The sequence below is a fragment of the Pseudophryne corroboree genome, chromosome 1, assembly GCF_028390025.1.
Source record: "Pseudophryne corroboree isolate aPseCor3 chromosome 1, aPseCor3.hap2, whole genome shotgun sequence".
Taxonomy (NCBI): domain Eukaryota; kingdom Metazoa; phylum Chordata; class Amphibia; order Anura; family Myobatrachidae; genus Pseudophryne; species Pseudophryne corroboree.
Window position 1 is genome coordinate 708,651,476 of NC_086444.1, and position 17,166 is coordinate 708,668,641.

Sequence of the window (17,166 nt, forward strand, 5' to 3'; positions counted from 1 at the left end):
CGACTATGATGAGGCAAAGTTGCACCCAAGGGTGGCAAAGAGTATTCAATACATGATTATTGCAATAAAAGATGTATTACATATCACAGAGGACCCATCTGTCCCGGACACACGGGTCTGTATGTTTAAGGGGAAGAAACCTGAGGTAACATTTCCCCCATCACATGAGCTGAACGCTTTATTTGAAAAGGCTTGGGAAACTCCAGACAAGAGGCTGCAGATTCCCAAGAGAATTATAATGGCGTATCCTTTCCCCTCACAGGACAGGTTACGGTGGGAATCCTCACCCACGGTGGACAAGGCCCTTACGCGCTTGTCCAAAAAGGTGGCCCTACCGTCCCTGGACACGGCGACCTTAAAAGATCCTGCGGATCACAGGCAGGAAACTACCTTAAAATCAATTTATGCGACTACAGGAGCCCTGCTCAGACCGGCGGTAGCATCGGCATGGGTGAGGAGTGCAATTGCAGCATGGGCAGATAACTTGTCATCTGACATGGACACCCTCGATAAAGACAGTGTTTTGTTGACATTAGGTCACATAAAGGACGCAGCGTTATATATGAGGGAGGCTGCAAGAGATATTGGGCTCTTGGGTTCAAGAGCAAATGCCAGGCAATTTCAGCTAGGAGGTCACTGTGGACCCGCCAATGGACTGGGGATGCTGACTCCAAGAGACTTATGGAGGCTTTGCCTTACAAGGGTGAAGTTCTGTTTGGGGAAGGACTTGCGGACCTGGTTTCCACAGCTAACGTGGGTAAGTCTTCTTTTCTGCCTTACATTCCCCCACAGCAAAAGAAAACACCTCACTACCAGATGCAGTCCTTTCTGTCTCATAAATTCAGAAAGGGGCGCGGTTCATCCTTCTTCACCAGAGGTAGAGGTAGGGGGAAAAGAACACCAGCTTCGGCTAGTTCCCAGGAGCAAAAGTCCTGCCCGACCTCTACCAAATCCACAGCATGACGCTGGGGCCCCGCTGCGGGAGTCCGCACCGGTGGGGGCACGTCTTCAGCTCTTCAGCCAGGTCTGGGTTCATTTGGACTTGGATCCTTGGGTGATAGGAATTGTGTCCCAAGGCTACAAACTGGAGTTCGAAGATGTGCCTCCACGCCGGCTTCTCTCCCAGAGAGAGCAATAGTCTCGGTGGCTATACAAAAGCTGTGTCAACAGCAAGTGATTATCCAGGTTCCCCAGTTGCAACAGGGAAAGGGGTTCTATTCAACCCTGTTTGTGGTCCCGAAGCCGGACGGTTCGGTCAGACCGATTCTAAACCTAAAATCCCTAAATCTATATTTGAAGAGATTCAAATTCAAAATGGAATCTCTCCGGGCAGTGATCTCCAGCCTGGAAAGGGGGATTTTATGGTGTCTCCAGACATAAAGGATGCATACCTTCATGTCCCCATATATCCTCCGCATCAGGCGTTCCTGAGATTCGCTGTACAGGATTGTCATTACCAGTTTCAGACGTTGCCGTTTGGGCTTTCCACGGCCCCGAGGATTTTCACCAAGGTAATGGCAGAAAAGATGGTGCTCCTGCGCAAGCAGGGTGTAAAAAAATGTTGCCGAAGTCGCAGTTGGTCCCGACAACTCGGCTGTCGTTTTTGGGCATGATTCTGGACACGGAACAGCAGAGGGTTTTTCTCCCAGTGGAAAAAGCTCTGGAACTCCAGAACATGGTCAGGGTTCTGCTGAAACAAAAAAAGAGTGTCGATTCATCAATGCACTCGAGTGTTGAGAAAAATGGTGGCGGCCTACGAGGCCATTCCGTATGGCAGGTTCCATGCAAGAACTTTTCAGTGGGACCTACTGAGCAAGTGGTCAGGGTCCCATCTCCAAATGCATCAGATGATAAGCCTGTCCCCCAGGGCCAGGATTTCTCTCCTTTGGTGGATCCAGAGTGCTCACCTTCTAGAGGGTCGCAGGTTTGGAATTCAAGATTGGGTTCTCGTGACCACGGACGCGAGCCTCCGGGGTTGGGGAGCAGTCACACAGGGAAAAAACTTTCAGGGAATATGGTCAAGCCAGGAGGCTTGTCTGCACATAAACGTGCTGGAACTAAGGGCCATATACAACGGCCTGAGACAGGCGGAGCATCTCCTTCGCAACCTACCCATTCTGATCAAGTCAGACAATATCACAGCCGTGGCGCATGTAAACCGCCAGGGCAGAACAAGGAGCAGAGCAGCAATGGCGGAGGCCACCAGGATTCTTCGCTGGGCGGAAAATCATGTAAGCGCTCTGTCCGTGGTATTCATTCCGGGAGTGGACAACTGGGAAGCAGACTTCCTCAGCAGACACGATCTTCATCCAGGAGAGTGGGGACTTCATCAAGAGGTCTTTGCAGAAGTGACAAGTTGTTGGGGACTCCCTCGAATAGACATGATGGCGTCACGCCTCAACAAGAAGCTTCGGATATATTGTTCCAAGGCAAGGGACCGTCAGGCAATACCAGTGGACGCGCTAGTAACACCGTGGGTGTATCAAGAGGTCTATGTGTTCCCTCCGCTTCCACTCATCTCAAAAATATTGAGAATCATAAGAAGAACAAAAGTTCAGACTATACTCATTGTCCCAGATTGGCCTCGAAGGGCCTGGTATCCAGATCTTCAAGAAATGATCACAGAAGATCCTTGGCCGCTTCCTTTCAGAGAGGACCTGTTACAACAGGGGCCGTGTGTATTCCAAGACTTACCGCGATTACGTTTGACGGCATGAACGGTTGAACACCAGATCCTAGTTAGGAAAGGTATTCCAGGGGAAGTCATCCCTACTCTACTTAAAGCTAGGAAGGAAGTAACGGTGAAGCACTATCACCGTATCTGGAGGAAGTATGTGTCTTGGTGTGAATCCAAGAATTCTCCTACGGAAGAATTCCAGCTGGGTCGTTTTCTCAATTTTCTACAGACAGGAGTGGATATGGGCCTAAAGTTAGGTTCCATTAAGGTGCAGATTTCGGCCTTATCAATATTCTTTCAGAAGGAATTGGCCTCTCTTCCAGAAGTACAGACTTTTGTGAAAGGAGTACTGCACATCCAACCTCCTTTTGTGCCCCCTGTGGCACCGTGGGACCTGAACGTGGTGTTGCAGTTTCTTAAATCACATTGGTTTGAACCACTTTGAACTGTTGAGTTAAAATGTCTCACGTAGAAAGTGGTCATGTTATTGGCCTTGGCATCTGCAAGGCGGGTGTCAGAATTGGCAGCCTTGTCCCACAAGAGCCCCTATCTGATTTTCCATGTGGATAGAGCGGAATTGAGAACTCGTCCACAATTTCTACCTAAGGTGGTTTCGTCGTTTCACATGAACCAACCTATTGTAGTGCCGGTGGCTACGGATGTCTTGGAGAAGTCTAAGTCCCTTGATGTAGTCAGGGTTTTAAAAATCTATGTAGCCAGAATGGCTCGTATTAGGAAAACAGAGGCTCTGTTTGTCCTATATGCGGCCAACAAGGTTGGCGCTCCTGCTTCCAAGCAGACTATTACACGCTGAATCTGTAATACAATTCAGCAGGCTCATTCTACGGCAGGATTGCCATTACCAAAATCGGTGAAGGCCCATTCCACTAGGAAGGTGGGCTCTTCTTGGACGGCTGCCCGAGGTGTCTCGGCATTACAGCTTTGCCGAGCAGCTACTTGGTCGGGTTCAAACACTTTTACAAAATTCTATAAGTTTGATACTGTCAAAGTCGAAAATATTGTAATGCATACACCATGTACTAACCCCATGCACATGCCCGCTGCGCGTGCACTTAATCCGCCGTGCGTGCACATATCCGCAATTTGCGTATGATCGCTCCCGCGTTCCTGCGCGTGGTATGGGTATTTACAGCGGAGTTTGTGAGCGCATAGAGGGTTATTAGAACATTACATATTTAACCCAAATAGTGTACATTTTAGATATAGCTCCCTTGCACCACATCAGCGAGTATCAACAGTTTAAACAGTTCCAGGACAAAGGGATTCGCCTTTGCATGATAGGAAGGGTCAGATAAAGGTTAGAAGGTGATGTCTAGTATCCAACTGTAGGGTATTTTAAGGGTAACATTCCGGTATTGGTTAGAGAAAGATCGCATGTTCCAGCGTATAGTTATGTGCAGAAGTAGAATATGGATATGAACTGTATTTACTGTATATTATGTATGCGGCGGGAATCCAGAGGATACCACCCACAAGAGCAGTTGAGAAAGACATCGCCCACCTTTTCAAATCAACCTATGACCTCTCCTGTAATGTAAAGACACATCTCTGTGTCCAATGGACAATGAGATTACAGTGACCATTGTATTGTGTATGTAAGTTGTGTATAAAAAGCCCGTTGTTGCCTGGCCGGTCAGAAGACTCTAAACGCTTTCTACCTGATAAGCGGAGGACTGGTCCAGGTTGCGCTTGCGAACCTTCTCACGTATGTACATTTTCTGTAGCCATTATTCTGTTTTAGATTTATCTTGTTAGCCTGTAGTGTATGATTTGTACTGTGTTACCTTTTGAAATAATCCACTGTGGCCTTAGAACCCTGTGGTTCAACTACAAATCGGTGTTGTGTCCTCACTTTCCTGCAAGGGTTTAAAGCGTATTTAACTGTATAAGGTTTATAAGTATTGATAAGGTGTACGCACTGCGGGTACTTTATACCGCCAGCGCTACTTAAGGTTTAAGGTATAACGTCGTTGCAGTACTTTGCTGCTAAAGGTTTAAAGTGTAATCATATCATTGCATTGTATCACTAATAAGGTTTAAAGGTTATCAATTGTGTGTGCGCGCGCTGTGCATACTCTGTACACTCAGCGTGGCGTGTGTACGCCAAGTACGGGACTCTGTACGCAAATAGCGTACAAAGTGTGTAGCGCGTGTATTTAGTTTAGCGGCCATAGCGGCTCCACAGTAAAAGTGTATGTAGAGGTATAGCTTTACGGTTTAAGATAATATCGACATTATCAATACCCTGGCTGATGAGGACCTCCTGTTTGCTCAATCGGTGCTGCAGAGTCATCTGCACTCTCCCGCCCGGTCTGGAGCTTTGGTATAAACCCCATGGTCCTTACGGAGTCCCCAGCATCCTCTAGGACGTAAGAGAAAATAAGATTTTAAACCTACCGGTAAATCTTTTTCTCCTAGTCCGTAGAGGATGCTGGGCGCCCATCCCAGTGCGGAATAAATCTGCAGTACTTGTACATAGTTACTGATGTAGTTACACGAGAGTTGTGTACGGTTGAGATCAGACTGTTGCTGATTTCTGTTGTTCATGCTGTTAACTGGTTTAGTTATATACCATGTTATACGGTGTGTTTGTGGTGTGAGCTGGTATGTATCTCACCCTTAATTAACAAAATCTTTTTCCTCTAAATGTCCGTCTCCTCTGGGCACAGTTCTATAACTGAGGTCTGGAGGAGGGCCATAGAGGGAGGAGCCAGCTCACGCCCACTAAAAGGTCTTAGAGTGCCCATGTCTCCTGCGGAGCCCATCTATACCCCATGGTCCTTACGGAGTCCCCAGCATCCTCTACGGACTAGGAGAAAAAGATTTACCGGTAGGTTTAAAATCTTATTTTTTCATGTTGGTAATTCAATTGTATTGTATTTTGTGTTTTAACTTAATGAATGGAGATTCTGGGATATAAGTGCTATGAAGATAGCATCAAAGATGGCAGCCATAGTACAAACATAAAGAGAAAACACATAAATCTTATACAAAGATCAAAGGTAATTATCAATGGATTAGAGACAACAAACACAAGACACAAAGAGGGAAGAGAAAGAAACTGGAGGGGGGGGGGGGGGGGGCGGTCAGATGTAAATGTTACACTTAAGTCCGGTTTAAGCATGAGACATGGGGCCATGAGATATTAACACAAAGGCGCAGACCATACTTATATTCCAAGGGGAGGAATAAGCTTTAGTATGGAAAAAAATTAAATTAGACCATACTGTGATGATTAGCCCGTATCAGAGATGAAGTTGTTATAATCGTGAGGTCATTGGAATGATATGGTGTGAGATCGCTCTATACCAGTCCTGAGAACCTAGGTATTGGTGGATCAGAGAGCGAGAGTCATTATCCAGTGCTGCAATAAAGAAGTCCCTCTTATTGTGAAAAGACCGTATAGAGAGAGCTTCATTTAGTAGAAGAGAGCGTATATAAAAATAAAGCATCTGTAAGAGTCGATTTTTGAGTTCTTAAATTGAAGGAGCAGATTTAATTTTCCAATGAATTAGTAGCAATTTTTTACCCAGAGTAAAAACAGTTACAATGAATGGAACAATGCTTGCGGGATTTCTGCCCAGTAACCAGTTGTCAAAATTGAAGAGTAAACAGGTTCCCCGATCAATCAGCAATGGTGTAATAGACTGTATAAAGAAAAGAGTTTTGTTCCGAAATCTGCGTACGTTTGAGCAGTCCCAAACACAGTGAAAAAACTTAGCATTTAACACACCACATTTAACACAACAGTCTTCAGTTGACATATACTGTATTTCCGTTGCGCAGGTGCAATATAGGCCCTGTATAGGAATCAAAAGTGGACCTCTTGAAGGTAACCAGACCTTAAATATTTGGTCATCTAGTGTAGGCTAAGATCAGTCCCTCAAAGCTATCAGGCAAAGAGGGGATGTTAATTACCCATTTAGCAAAAATCTGTCTAGTGTGGTGTGGAAATCTAATTTTGGGGTCTATTAAGGGTAGATACTCGTATATGTTTCACTTTGTAGGCCCTACTCAAGTTGGATTGTAAAATATTGAGAATCAAATCAGGAGTTGAAGACATTGCAGGGGGGATCGGGAGTGATTGGATATAGTGTTTAAAAGTAAAAGTGGCTATTAGGCAGTGAGTACATTTGTTGGAGATCCTGAAAAGTAGGGAATATTCCACCAGGATCGAAAACCTTGTTCAGAAGAAGTATGCCTTTGTCTTTCCAGATTTGGTAAGATGGATTGTAAATGGAAGGGGAGAAGTCAGGATTGCCCCATATAGTAAGATACGGGGAGAATCTGAAATCTCTTTTGAGTTTTTTATTCAAACCAATCCAGCTGAAGTAAGTATCCTGAAACATTACATTTGAAAAAATAGTGCGTGGAATATCTGATGACTTAAGATGTAACAAAGCCGCGAGGAAAGAAAGGCTAAAACACAGCTAAGTCCAGGGGGTTGTCAGTGTAGGTGGATTTGCCCAGTAGCCAATCGTAGCATATCTAAAGAACACAGCTATATGCTTTAAAATCAGGAATACCAAGGCCTCCTTGGGATTTAGGAAGGACCAATACGAGGACGTTTCCCCTTCCATAGGAAGGAAGAGATTGAGGATTTAATGTTTAAGATAGCTCTGTTGGACAAGGCAATAGCCAACATTTGAATTGCATATAATATTTTAGGAAAAATAACCATCTTGACCGCAGCAGCCCTACCTAATAAAGAAAGGGGCAAAGAGTTCTAAGTGGATAGAAGAGAGGCAATCTTTTGAATAAGAGGGGAGAAATTTGGTAAATTCAACTTGTCAGTCGAATTGGGGATATAAACACCTAAGTATTTAATATGTGTGGTATTAATCTTAAATTTTGAGAAGATGGAGGAATACTGGAGGCCTAACGAATAAGAACCAGTTAGTAACATTTCCGATTTTTCCACATTAATTTTGTACCCAGAAAGTTTGCTAAAAACATCAGTCATTCCCATAATATGTGGAAGAGATTGTAGGGGTCTGTTACATAAAGTAGCATGTCATCTGTGAACAGGGAGACTTTTACTTCGTGGGAGGATATCTTGATACCTTTAAATTCAGGGGAGCTGCGAAGGGCCATGGCAAGAGGTTCTATGGCAATAGCGAAAAGGAGAGGGGAAAGGGGACAGCCTTGCCTACTGCCTTTACAACTAGGGAAATCATCTGAAATTTGGCCATTACAAATAATCTGAGATAGTGGGTCAGTGTAAAGCATTTTAATGAATTATATAAAGGAAGATGGGATTCCAAAGCAAGACATAGAGTCATATAAGTGGGGCCAAAGGACAAGGTCAAAGGCCTTTTTGTGTATTTGTTATTTTAAGATGTATTAAAAGGTATTATACTATGCCAGTTTACTCTTTTTTCATACCACTGTGAATCGCGAGTGACCAGAACTGGAAGCAAAGCAGGAGATGTGAGTGAGATCCAATAAGGTGTTACCTGACCAGCCTGAATATGTCTGATCAACCAAATAGAGAATTCTAGCAGGAGAGTTAAAATATAGATACACAGTACAGTACCAAGGAGTGTATATTTAACAAATGATTGTAATATAGGTTATTGATAAATAATACTTCTTTGGATGGTGCTTTATTATTTATTTTATAGGGGTTTCTAATTTGCTGATGAAATCTTATTTTTTGTTTCCCAGGGAAGAAAGTTTCAGGGTGACCTCTTAAATGATGGAAAAATTATATGGCAGGAGAGTGGTCAGGCATTTAACTCTCCCAGTGCATGGGCCACACACTGCAAACGACTAGTTAACCCTGCCAAGAAATCTGGTTGTGGATGGGCATCTGTACGTTACAAGGGACAGAAGTTAGACCAGTACAAAACTGCTTGGCTGAGACAGAACCAGCTTCATGGGTCAGCTGCTGAAGGCGTGAGTAACATTTTTGTTATTGCATTCAGTCATGTATTATGTAATGCAACATCTAATACTTGTGCTTTCAGCAAAGTCCACTAACTGAGGGGGAGGAAGATGATCTGCTGGAAGAGGAGACAGAAGTGTTCTCTCAATATAAAAAGACAGGTAAAATGGAGCCAAATGGCAGCAAGAAAGAACAGGGTAAGAGATGCAGAACATCAGCAGAATGTGGAATTCTGCCCCCTCATTAACATTTCCATCAAGGGGGCATTATCATTGAGGGGGCAGTTGTTTGTGGTGGAAATATTCAAAGTGTGGAAATTACAAAGTGTGAAAATCTATAAAATAACATTTAAACTAACAGTTATTGTGCATGAATCTCACTGAATATGGACTGATCATCCTTCTGTATCTTGTCATTTTGCAGGTATGTGCATTCTCATTGCTGACCCCTACAAGTCTCTGTCTGCATTAACCCCAAGCATTCTCAGCTGTGTAACCAACATGTGTGCATTCTCATTGCTGATCACTACAAGTCTCTGCATTTACCCCAAGTGTCCTCAGCTGTGTAACCAATGTATGTGCATTCTCATTGCTGATCACTACAAGTCTCTGCATTAACCCCAAGCATCCTCCACTGTTTATGTATGTGCATTCTCATTGCTGATCACTACAAGTCTCTGCATTTACCCCAAGTGTCCTCAGCTGTGTAACCAATGTATGTGCATTCTCATTGCTGATCACTACAAGTCTCTGCATTTACCCCAAGCATCCTCAGCTGTGTAACCAATGTATGTGCATTCTCATTGCTGATCACTACAAGTCTCTGCATTAACCCCAAGCATCCTCAGCTGTGTAACCAATGTGTGTGCATTCTCATTGCTGACCCCTACAAGTCTCTGTCTGCATTAACCCCAAGTGTCCTCAGCTGTGTAACCAATGTGTGTGCATTCTCATTGACATCCTGCAAACAACTAGAACTCCCAATCTGTATTCACATTCATGTATAATTTAGCTGTGTAGCTAAATGTATGTGTAGAATATTAGTATCTGCTTGTAGTTGATACTGTCTTTTTTTAAGATGTTGTTCAGTGGACTGTAGTTTAAGGATGCATACATGGACTAGTGTGTACTTAACACAGGGTAATTTAGTCCTTTATTAGATGTTCATTTGGCTTCAGCTATAGCCTTTATTAATCAGACCTACTATATCTTTGCATTCAGTTATGGGGCCAGTTATCTGAGGGGGCAGTTGTCTGAGGTTGAAATATCTGAAGTGTGGAAATGGCAAAGTGTGAAAATCTTTAATATAACAGTTGAACAACATTGGAGACCATGTAATTTCACAATATAACTTGCATAATACTTATGCACTAACCTAATTATCTATACTTTAATTCCAAAAACGCCATGTACCACAAACTGTGTTTTCTAATATCACTTTACCGAATACTCTCTAAAGCGCCAACATCCTTAAATATGACTGCAACTCATCTCTCCGTGCACATTGCAGCCTCATTAATTCACTCCCCTCTTATTAAAACTCATGAGCTTTTAACTTATCTACTGTATATACACTGACTATAAGATTCTCATCCTGTCAACAAAAGAAACTATCACACATCTCCTACAACTATATTTATATCTCTCTCCTTCTGCTTCTACTAGCTAGTGACATATCCCCAAATCCAGGCCCTATCCACATACCACACTCACATTCAGCTGATTCACAAACGAATGTAAATCCAATAAACCTTATAAACATCACATGTATCCCATCTCCCTACAAGTCAGTAAAATGTGCCTTATGGAATGCACGCTCTGTTTGCAACAAATTAACATATATCCATGACCTTTTCATTTAAAAAAAAACTTAATAGGATAGTTATAATGCTGACTAGATCTCTTAGAAATTAAGCACAAATCGCCCCGTGTATGCCCCATAGCGATAGCAATGCGCGGCCCCACACCTCGCTATGGCCGGCACAGATCATTCAAGCATGCAGGCAAGATCTAGTCAGATTGCTTAGCATGTGCATGAAGAACACTGGTCAGCACAGATCGCTCAGCACAAATCGCTGTGTGTATAGTGGTGTATAGTGATGTGTGCTGAGCGATCTTTGCTATCCTACATCTCTTAACACACAGGCACAAGTCGCCCTGTGTGTACCCCGCATAACAGAAACATGGCTCACACAATCAGACACAACCACCCCTGCAGCACTGTCACATAGTGGGCTCCACTTCACACACACCTCCAGGCCTGGTGATAGTAAAGGAGGTGGGGTTTGAATACTACTGTCCCAGTTTTTCACATACACAGTTCTACCACTGGTTCCATCACTCACATTTACTTAATTTGTAATATATTCTATTAGGATTTTCACCCCTTTCTCTTTTCATATTGCTGCTATCTATCACCCACCTGGCAACCCAAAAAGTTTCTGGACAATTATTCTGACCAGTTCCCTCACTTTTTATCCTCTGACATCACCTCCATCATTATGGCTGATTTCAATATCGCTATTGACAGTCCACAATCTCCCCATGCCTCCAGACTGCTCTTTCTAACCTCTTCTCTTGGCCTCTCCCAATGGACTGACTCCTTTATGTCACCGAAGTTAAAATTAGTGATCTCCTGCTGTAATATTTTTAAGACTAACAATATTTTTCCAACCTCAAAAACTATGTTACTATGTTACATTCCACGTAGACTTAGATGTCAACAGTGGGACTCTAAATTCACTAGCCACTTAGAAAAATGTTCACAGAAAGTAGAACGTCAGTGGCGTAAATCTCATAGTTCAAGTGACTTCCTCACATACAGTATAGGACCATTTACCACTCTTATTGTGAAGCTCTGGACACTGCCAAACAAACATATTCCAATCTCTCATCTCTCCTCAATCATCTAACCCCATCTAACTTTTTAATACATTTAAATCACTTCTTATCCCTCCCTCACCAATCTCACCAGCTACTATCAGTGCACAAGCTCTTGTTTATTTCAAAGACAAGATTGATAAGATATGAGATGAAATGGTATGCTCTTCCACAGCCAGTGACCTGCAGTAGTGAATGATCTAGTCACTGCTAAATCTAAAGGCCATTACTCACTTCTTATTCTCCTTGATCTCTCATGACACTGTTGACCACTCTCTTCTCATACAAAAACAATACAATCCCTAGGTCTCCAGGTCACATCCCTTTTTGGTTCTCAACCTACATAATAAGTATTTCAGTGTTTGTTTCTTTGAATCCACCTTCTCTTCTGAATCCATCTCTATCAGTTGGAGTATTGCAAGGCTCAGTCTTAGGTCCTCTGCTTTTCTCAATCTATACCATGTCTCTTGGCAAACTAATCCTCTCTTTCAGATTTCAATATCATCTGTATGCGTGTGATACTCAAATCTGCCTATCCTCCCCATATTTGTCACCATGTGTATTGGGCCGTGTCACGGAATGCCTTTCTGACATTTCATCTTGGATGACACCTCGCCACCTCAAACTTAAAATTTCCAAAACAGAATTAATTATATTTTCACTGCTCAATAATAGTTACCGACGTGATATCTCTATCACTGTTGATAATTTAACAATCAACCCTACACAAGATTGCTGCCTATGTGTCATTCTTGACTCTGAAATGTCCTTTGTTACCCACAATCTCTCTCAAAATTATGTTACATGCATCTAAGAAACATATCCAAAATACAACCATATATTTACAACACAAACAATACAAAGCAAAAACTCTACTCTATGAACTCCTTATTTCCCGCATTGCAATAATATTCTGACTGGTCTTCCTAAAAATAGGCTCTCGCCAATACAATCGAATTTTGAATGCATCTGCATGTCTACGTATCCACTCTGTCAGTCCCTCCACTGGTTACCGGTATTCTACCGTATTCTACCTTATTCAATATAACATACTTTTAATTACATGCAAGGCTATTAACCAAACTACACCAACTTCACTCCTCTCAAAATATTTCCCTACCCAACCTCTCCGCTCTGCACCAGATCCTCATCTCTCCACATGCAATACTTCCTCCCACTCAAAATGACATGACTTTATCCGTGCTGCACCCACTCTGTGGAATGCCTTACCACACACAATAAGACTCGCCTATAGTCACCAAACCTTCAAACGTTCCCTGAAAACTCACCTCTTCAGGCAAGCTTATCACATTCTGGACCCACCCACATAACCTTCAATGCCTCCCTATCTAATTATATCCTCTTGTACAGTGCACACTTAACCTCACATAGTTTGTCTTTCTTCACTTTTATACCCTCCTGACCCTTGGCCAACATTGCTGGGTGACCATATCATACAACCCATTAAGAACCTTTGCAATCTGGTGGACCATTATGCAATAGGTAGCATCTATCTTTGTGTATCAATGCCTATTTCCCTATAGATTGTAAGCTTGCAAGCAGGGCCTTCCTACCTCTGTCTGTCTGTTTTTACCCAGTTTTGTTCTACTATTGTTGTTCCAGTTGTAAAGTGCAACGTAATATGCTGCGCTATATAAGAAGCTGTTAATAAATAAATAATACATATTAATAAATCAAGGCAAAGCTAAATCTTTAGAAAATATGAGACCCACCCAACATTCATCCAGTATTGCAGAATTCCAAAGCAAGCTGTTCAACCTGGCATGGTTATTTCAGCAATACCGGGCAAATCACTTTGCCGTCTTGTGGGTGAAGTAGGACAGACATATAGGGGGCAAGTCAATTGGTTTGGATGCCTATAGATCCTGTCTAAAGTGACTGGGAACTATTCAGTAGTCTTGGGTGCCTAGCTGCAGAGGTTACACTTATTGCGGTTTTCTGCTTACACCCTCCTGAGGTCGGACTTTGGGGCTGGGCGCGAGTGGCGATCGTTAATTAACTACAACATGCACAGCACTTAGCACTGGATAGCCACTTTATGACAATACAGGAACAAGAACTTATTGGAACGATGGTAGGGTGAGATCTCCAGAACTACAGGGGTTTCTGTTGGGGGCCTCAACAATCCTGCTTGTTGGTTGATACAACAGTTGCTAAAAAAATAAATTTTTGGTAAAATTATTCTGTAATTTAAAGGTAGTACTATTATTGTGTTAAAGGTTCTTTATTTGTGATATGCAATAATGAAAGGTGTTAGATTCCAAAATAAAATGTAAACATGTTTTGATCAAATACACTAGTCATGTTGTCTTGTGAGATCTAAAGAGGATTGTGTTAGATGTGCATATATATAGATACAGATCTATATATATGCATATATATATATATAGCATGTAGATACGGCGGCACTCTGAAATAAACGAAGAAATGCAGGTATAGCTTCAACGTTTCAATGGTATTTAATCCATCGTCATCAGGAATAAACAATACAATACAAACTTACCACTCTTATCCCCTACACCACACCACATGAACCGGCGGAGTCCCGGGACGGGAAGCACGGCGCACACTGACGTCATAATCCCCGACCTGTCACAGCATAGCCGGGTGAAAGTTAAAAACACGGAACGGATTTAAGTGACTGTTGATACAAAATGTATAGAAAGAACATCATGCACTCAATGACAGCAATAATCATATACTTAACATGCTAGCTTGTTATAGTGGTACCGCATTTAATAAGGCCATTGTTGATTATTAAATAGCAACAATAATATGCATGCAAAGAAAACACTCTATTTGGAGTATTGCAACAATAGAGAACAAAAGATAGAATACAGTCAAGCTTTAATAAAGCAACTAAAGGAAACAATGTAGTCCCAAATTCCCCTGGATCCCAGGGGGGGAGGGGATCGATCATTGAAATTGCTTAGATGTGAAAGCAAATGGATCTTTGACCTGGGTACGCTCTCTCCGAGAGGACTTAATGAAAATTTGGGACTACATTGTTTCCTTTAGTTGCTTTGGGCTCTTGGCTATTGAGCGCCTAACGGAAGGCACCTATTTTTACCGTGTTGTATGGATGTGCTGCCCTATGGAACTGTGTATATATATATATATATATATATATATATACACATAGATACAGATGTAGCCATGCTCATCTATCCTCCATGGGGCATGTAGTGCAAATAGTAGCATTACGTTTGCCTGCGCTTTGTCGCAGCATGGCGTATTCAGTCACAGTGTAATGAATTGAGGCCCTCATTCCGAGTTGATCGCTCGCAAGGCGAATTTAGCAGAGTTGCTCACGCTAAGCCTACGCCTACTGGGAGTGTATCTTAGCTTCTTAAAATTGCGACCGATGTATTCGCAATATTGCGATTACAAACTACTTAGCAGTTTCAGAGTAGCTTCAGACTTACTCGGCATCTGCGTTCAGTTCAGTGCTTGTCGTTCCTGGTTTGACGTCATAAACACACCCAGCGTTCGCCCAGACACTCCCCCGTTTCTCCGGCCACTCCTGCGTTTTTTCCGGAAACGGTAGCGTTTTTATCCACACGCCCCGAAAACGCCGTGTTTCCGCCCAGTAACACCCATTTCCTGTCAATCACACTACGTTCGCCAGAGCGAAGAAAAAGCCGTGAGTAAAAATACTATCTTCATTGTAAAATTACTTGGCGCAGTCGCAGTGCGAATATTGCGCATGCGTACTAAGCGGAATTTCACTGCGATGCGAAGAAAATTACCGAGCGAACGACTCGGAATGAGGGCCTGAGTCTCCAGCAGGTGTAATACTGGAGTTCACCCACCAGGTGTCGCTTTTAAAAACCACCATTGTGCATCTGTAAAGTCTCCATTGTAAAGTTAAACGATGCTTGTAGTTTAAGAACTACTAATTTTTCAGATGATCCCTAAATTTAGTAGAAATGTAACATAGTATCTAAGGTTGAAAAAATAAGATTTTACTCACCGGTAAATCTATTTCTCGTAGTCCGTAGTGGATGCTGGGAACTCCGTAAGGACCATGGGGAATAGACGGGCTCCGCAGGAGACTGGGTACTCTAAGAAAGAATTAGATCTACTGGTGTGCACTGGCTCCTCCCTCTATGCCCCTCCTCCAGACCTCAGTTAGGGAAACTGTGCCCGGAAGAGCTGACACAATAAGGAAAGGATTTGGAATCCCGGGTAAGACTCATACCAGCCACACCAATCACACCGTACAACTCGTGATACTATACCCAGTTAACAGTATGAATAACAACTGAGCCTCACGAACAGATGGCTCATAACAATAACCCTTTAGTTAGGCAATAACTATATACAAGTATTGCAGACAATCCGCACTTGGGATGGGCGCCCAGCATCCACTACGGACTACGAGAAATAGATTTACCGGTGAGTAAAATCTTATTTTCTCTGACGTCCTAGTGGATGCTGGGAACTCCGTAAGGACCATGGGGATTATACCAAAGCTCCCAAACGGGCGGGAGAGTGTGGATGACTCTGCAGCACCGAATGAGCAAACTCAAGGTCCTCCTCAGCCAGGATATCAAACTTGTAGAATTTTGCAAACGTGTTTGATCCCGACCAGGTAGCAGCTCGGCAAAGTTGTAAAGCCGAGACCCCTCGGGCAGCCGCCCAAGAAGAGCCCACCTTCCTCGTGGAATGGGCTTTGACTGATTTAGGATGCGGCAGTCCAGCCGCAGAATGTGCAAGTTGAATCGTGGAGCAGATCCAGCGAGCAATAGTCTGCTTAGAAGCAGGAGCACCCAACTTGTTGGGTGCATGCAGGATAAACAGCGAGTCAGTCTTTCTGACTCTAGCCGTCCTGGAAACATAGATTTTCAGGGCCCGGACTACGTCCAGCAACTTGGAAGCCTCCAAGTCCTGAGTAGCCGCCGGCACCACAATAGGTTGGTTCAAGTGAAACGCTGATACCACCTTAGGGAGGAATTGGGGACGCGTCCTCAATTCTGCTCTGTCCATATGGAAAATCAGATAGGGGCTTTTACAGGACAAAGCCGCCAATTCTGACAACCGCCTAGCCGAAGCCAAGGCCAAAAGCATGACCACTTTCCACGTGAGATATTTTAATTCCACGGTCTGAAGTGGCTCAAACCAATGTGATTTTAGGAAATCCAACACCACGTTGAGATCCCAAGGTGCCACTGGGGGCACAAAAGGGGGCTGAATATGCTGCACTCCCTTAACAAACGTCTGAACTTCAGGCAGTGAAGCCAGTTCTTTTTGAAAGAAAATAGATAGGGCCGAAATCTGGACTTTAATGGATCCCAATTTTATGCCCATAGTCACTCCTGACTGTAGGAAGTGCAGAAATCGACCCAGCTGAAATTCTTCTGTGGGGGCCTTCATAGCCTCACACCAAGCAACATATTTTCGCCATATGCGGTGATAATGCTTTGCTGTTACCTCTTTCCTAGCCTTTATCAGCGTAGGAATGACTTCAACCGGAATGCCCTTTTCCATCAGGATCCGGCGTTCAACCGCCATGCCGTCAAATGCAGCCGCTGTAAGTCTTGGAACAGACAGGGCCCCTGCTGTAGCAGGTCCTGTCTGAGAGGCCGAGGCCAAGGGTCCTCTGAGATCATTTCTTGTAGTTCCGGGTACCAAGTTCTTCTTGGCCAATCCGGAACGATGAGTATAGTTCTTACTCCTCT

General features: G+C 43.3%; 1 protein-coding gene across 3 annotated transcripts in view; it reads left to right on the top strand.

Moving 5' to 3' along the window:
- Window positions 1-17,166, top strand: part of MPND (MPN domain containing) — a 268,959-nt gene that overhangs the window by 171,633 nt on the left and 80,160 nt on the right. For 2 of the 3 annotated variants that reach the window (XM_063914896.1, XM_063914894.1), the window contains exons 3-4: window positions 8,366-8,596; window positions 8,668-8,782. In XM_063914896.1, coding sequence (XP_063770966.1) covers window positions 8,366-8,596; window positions 8,668-8,782 — 346 coding nt within the window. The remainder of the gene's footprint in view (window positions 1-8,365; window positions 8,597-8,667; window positions 8,783-17,166) is intronic. The other variant, XM_063914895.1, reaches the window with a different exon arrangement.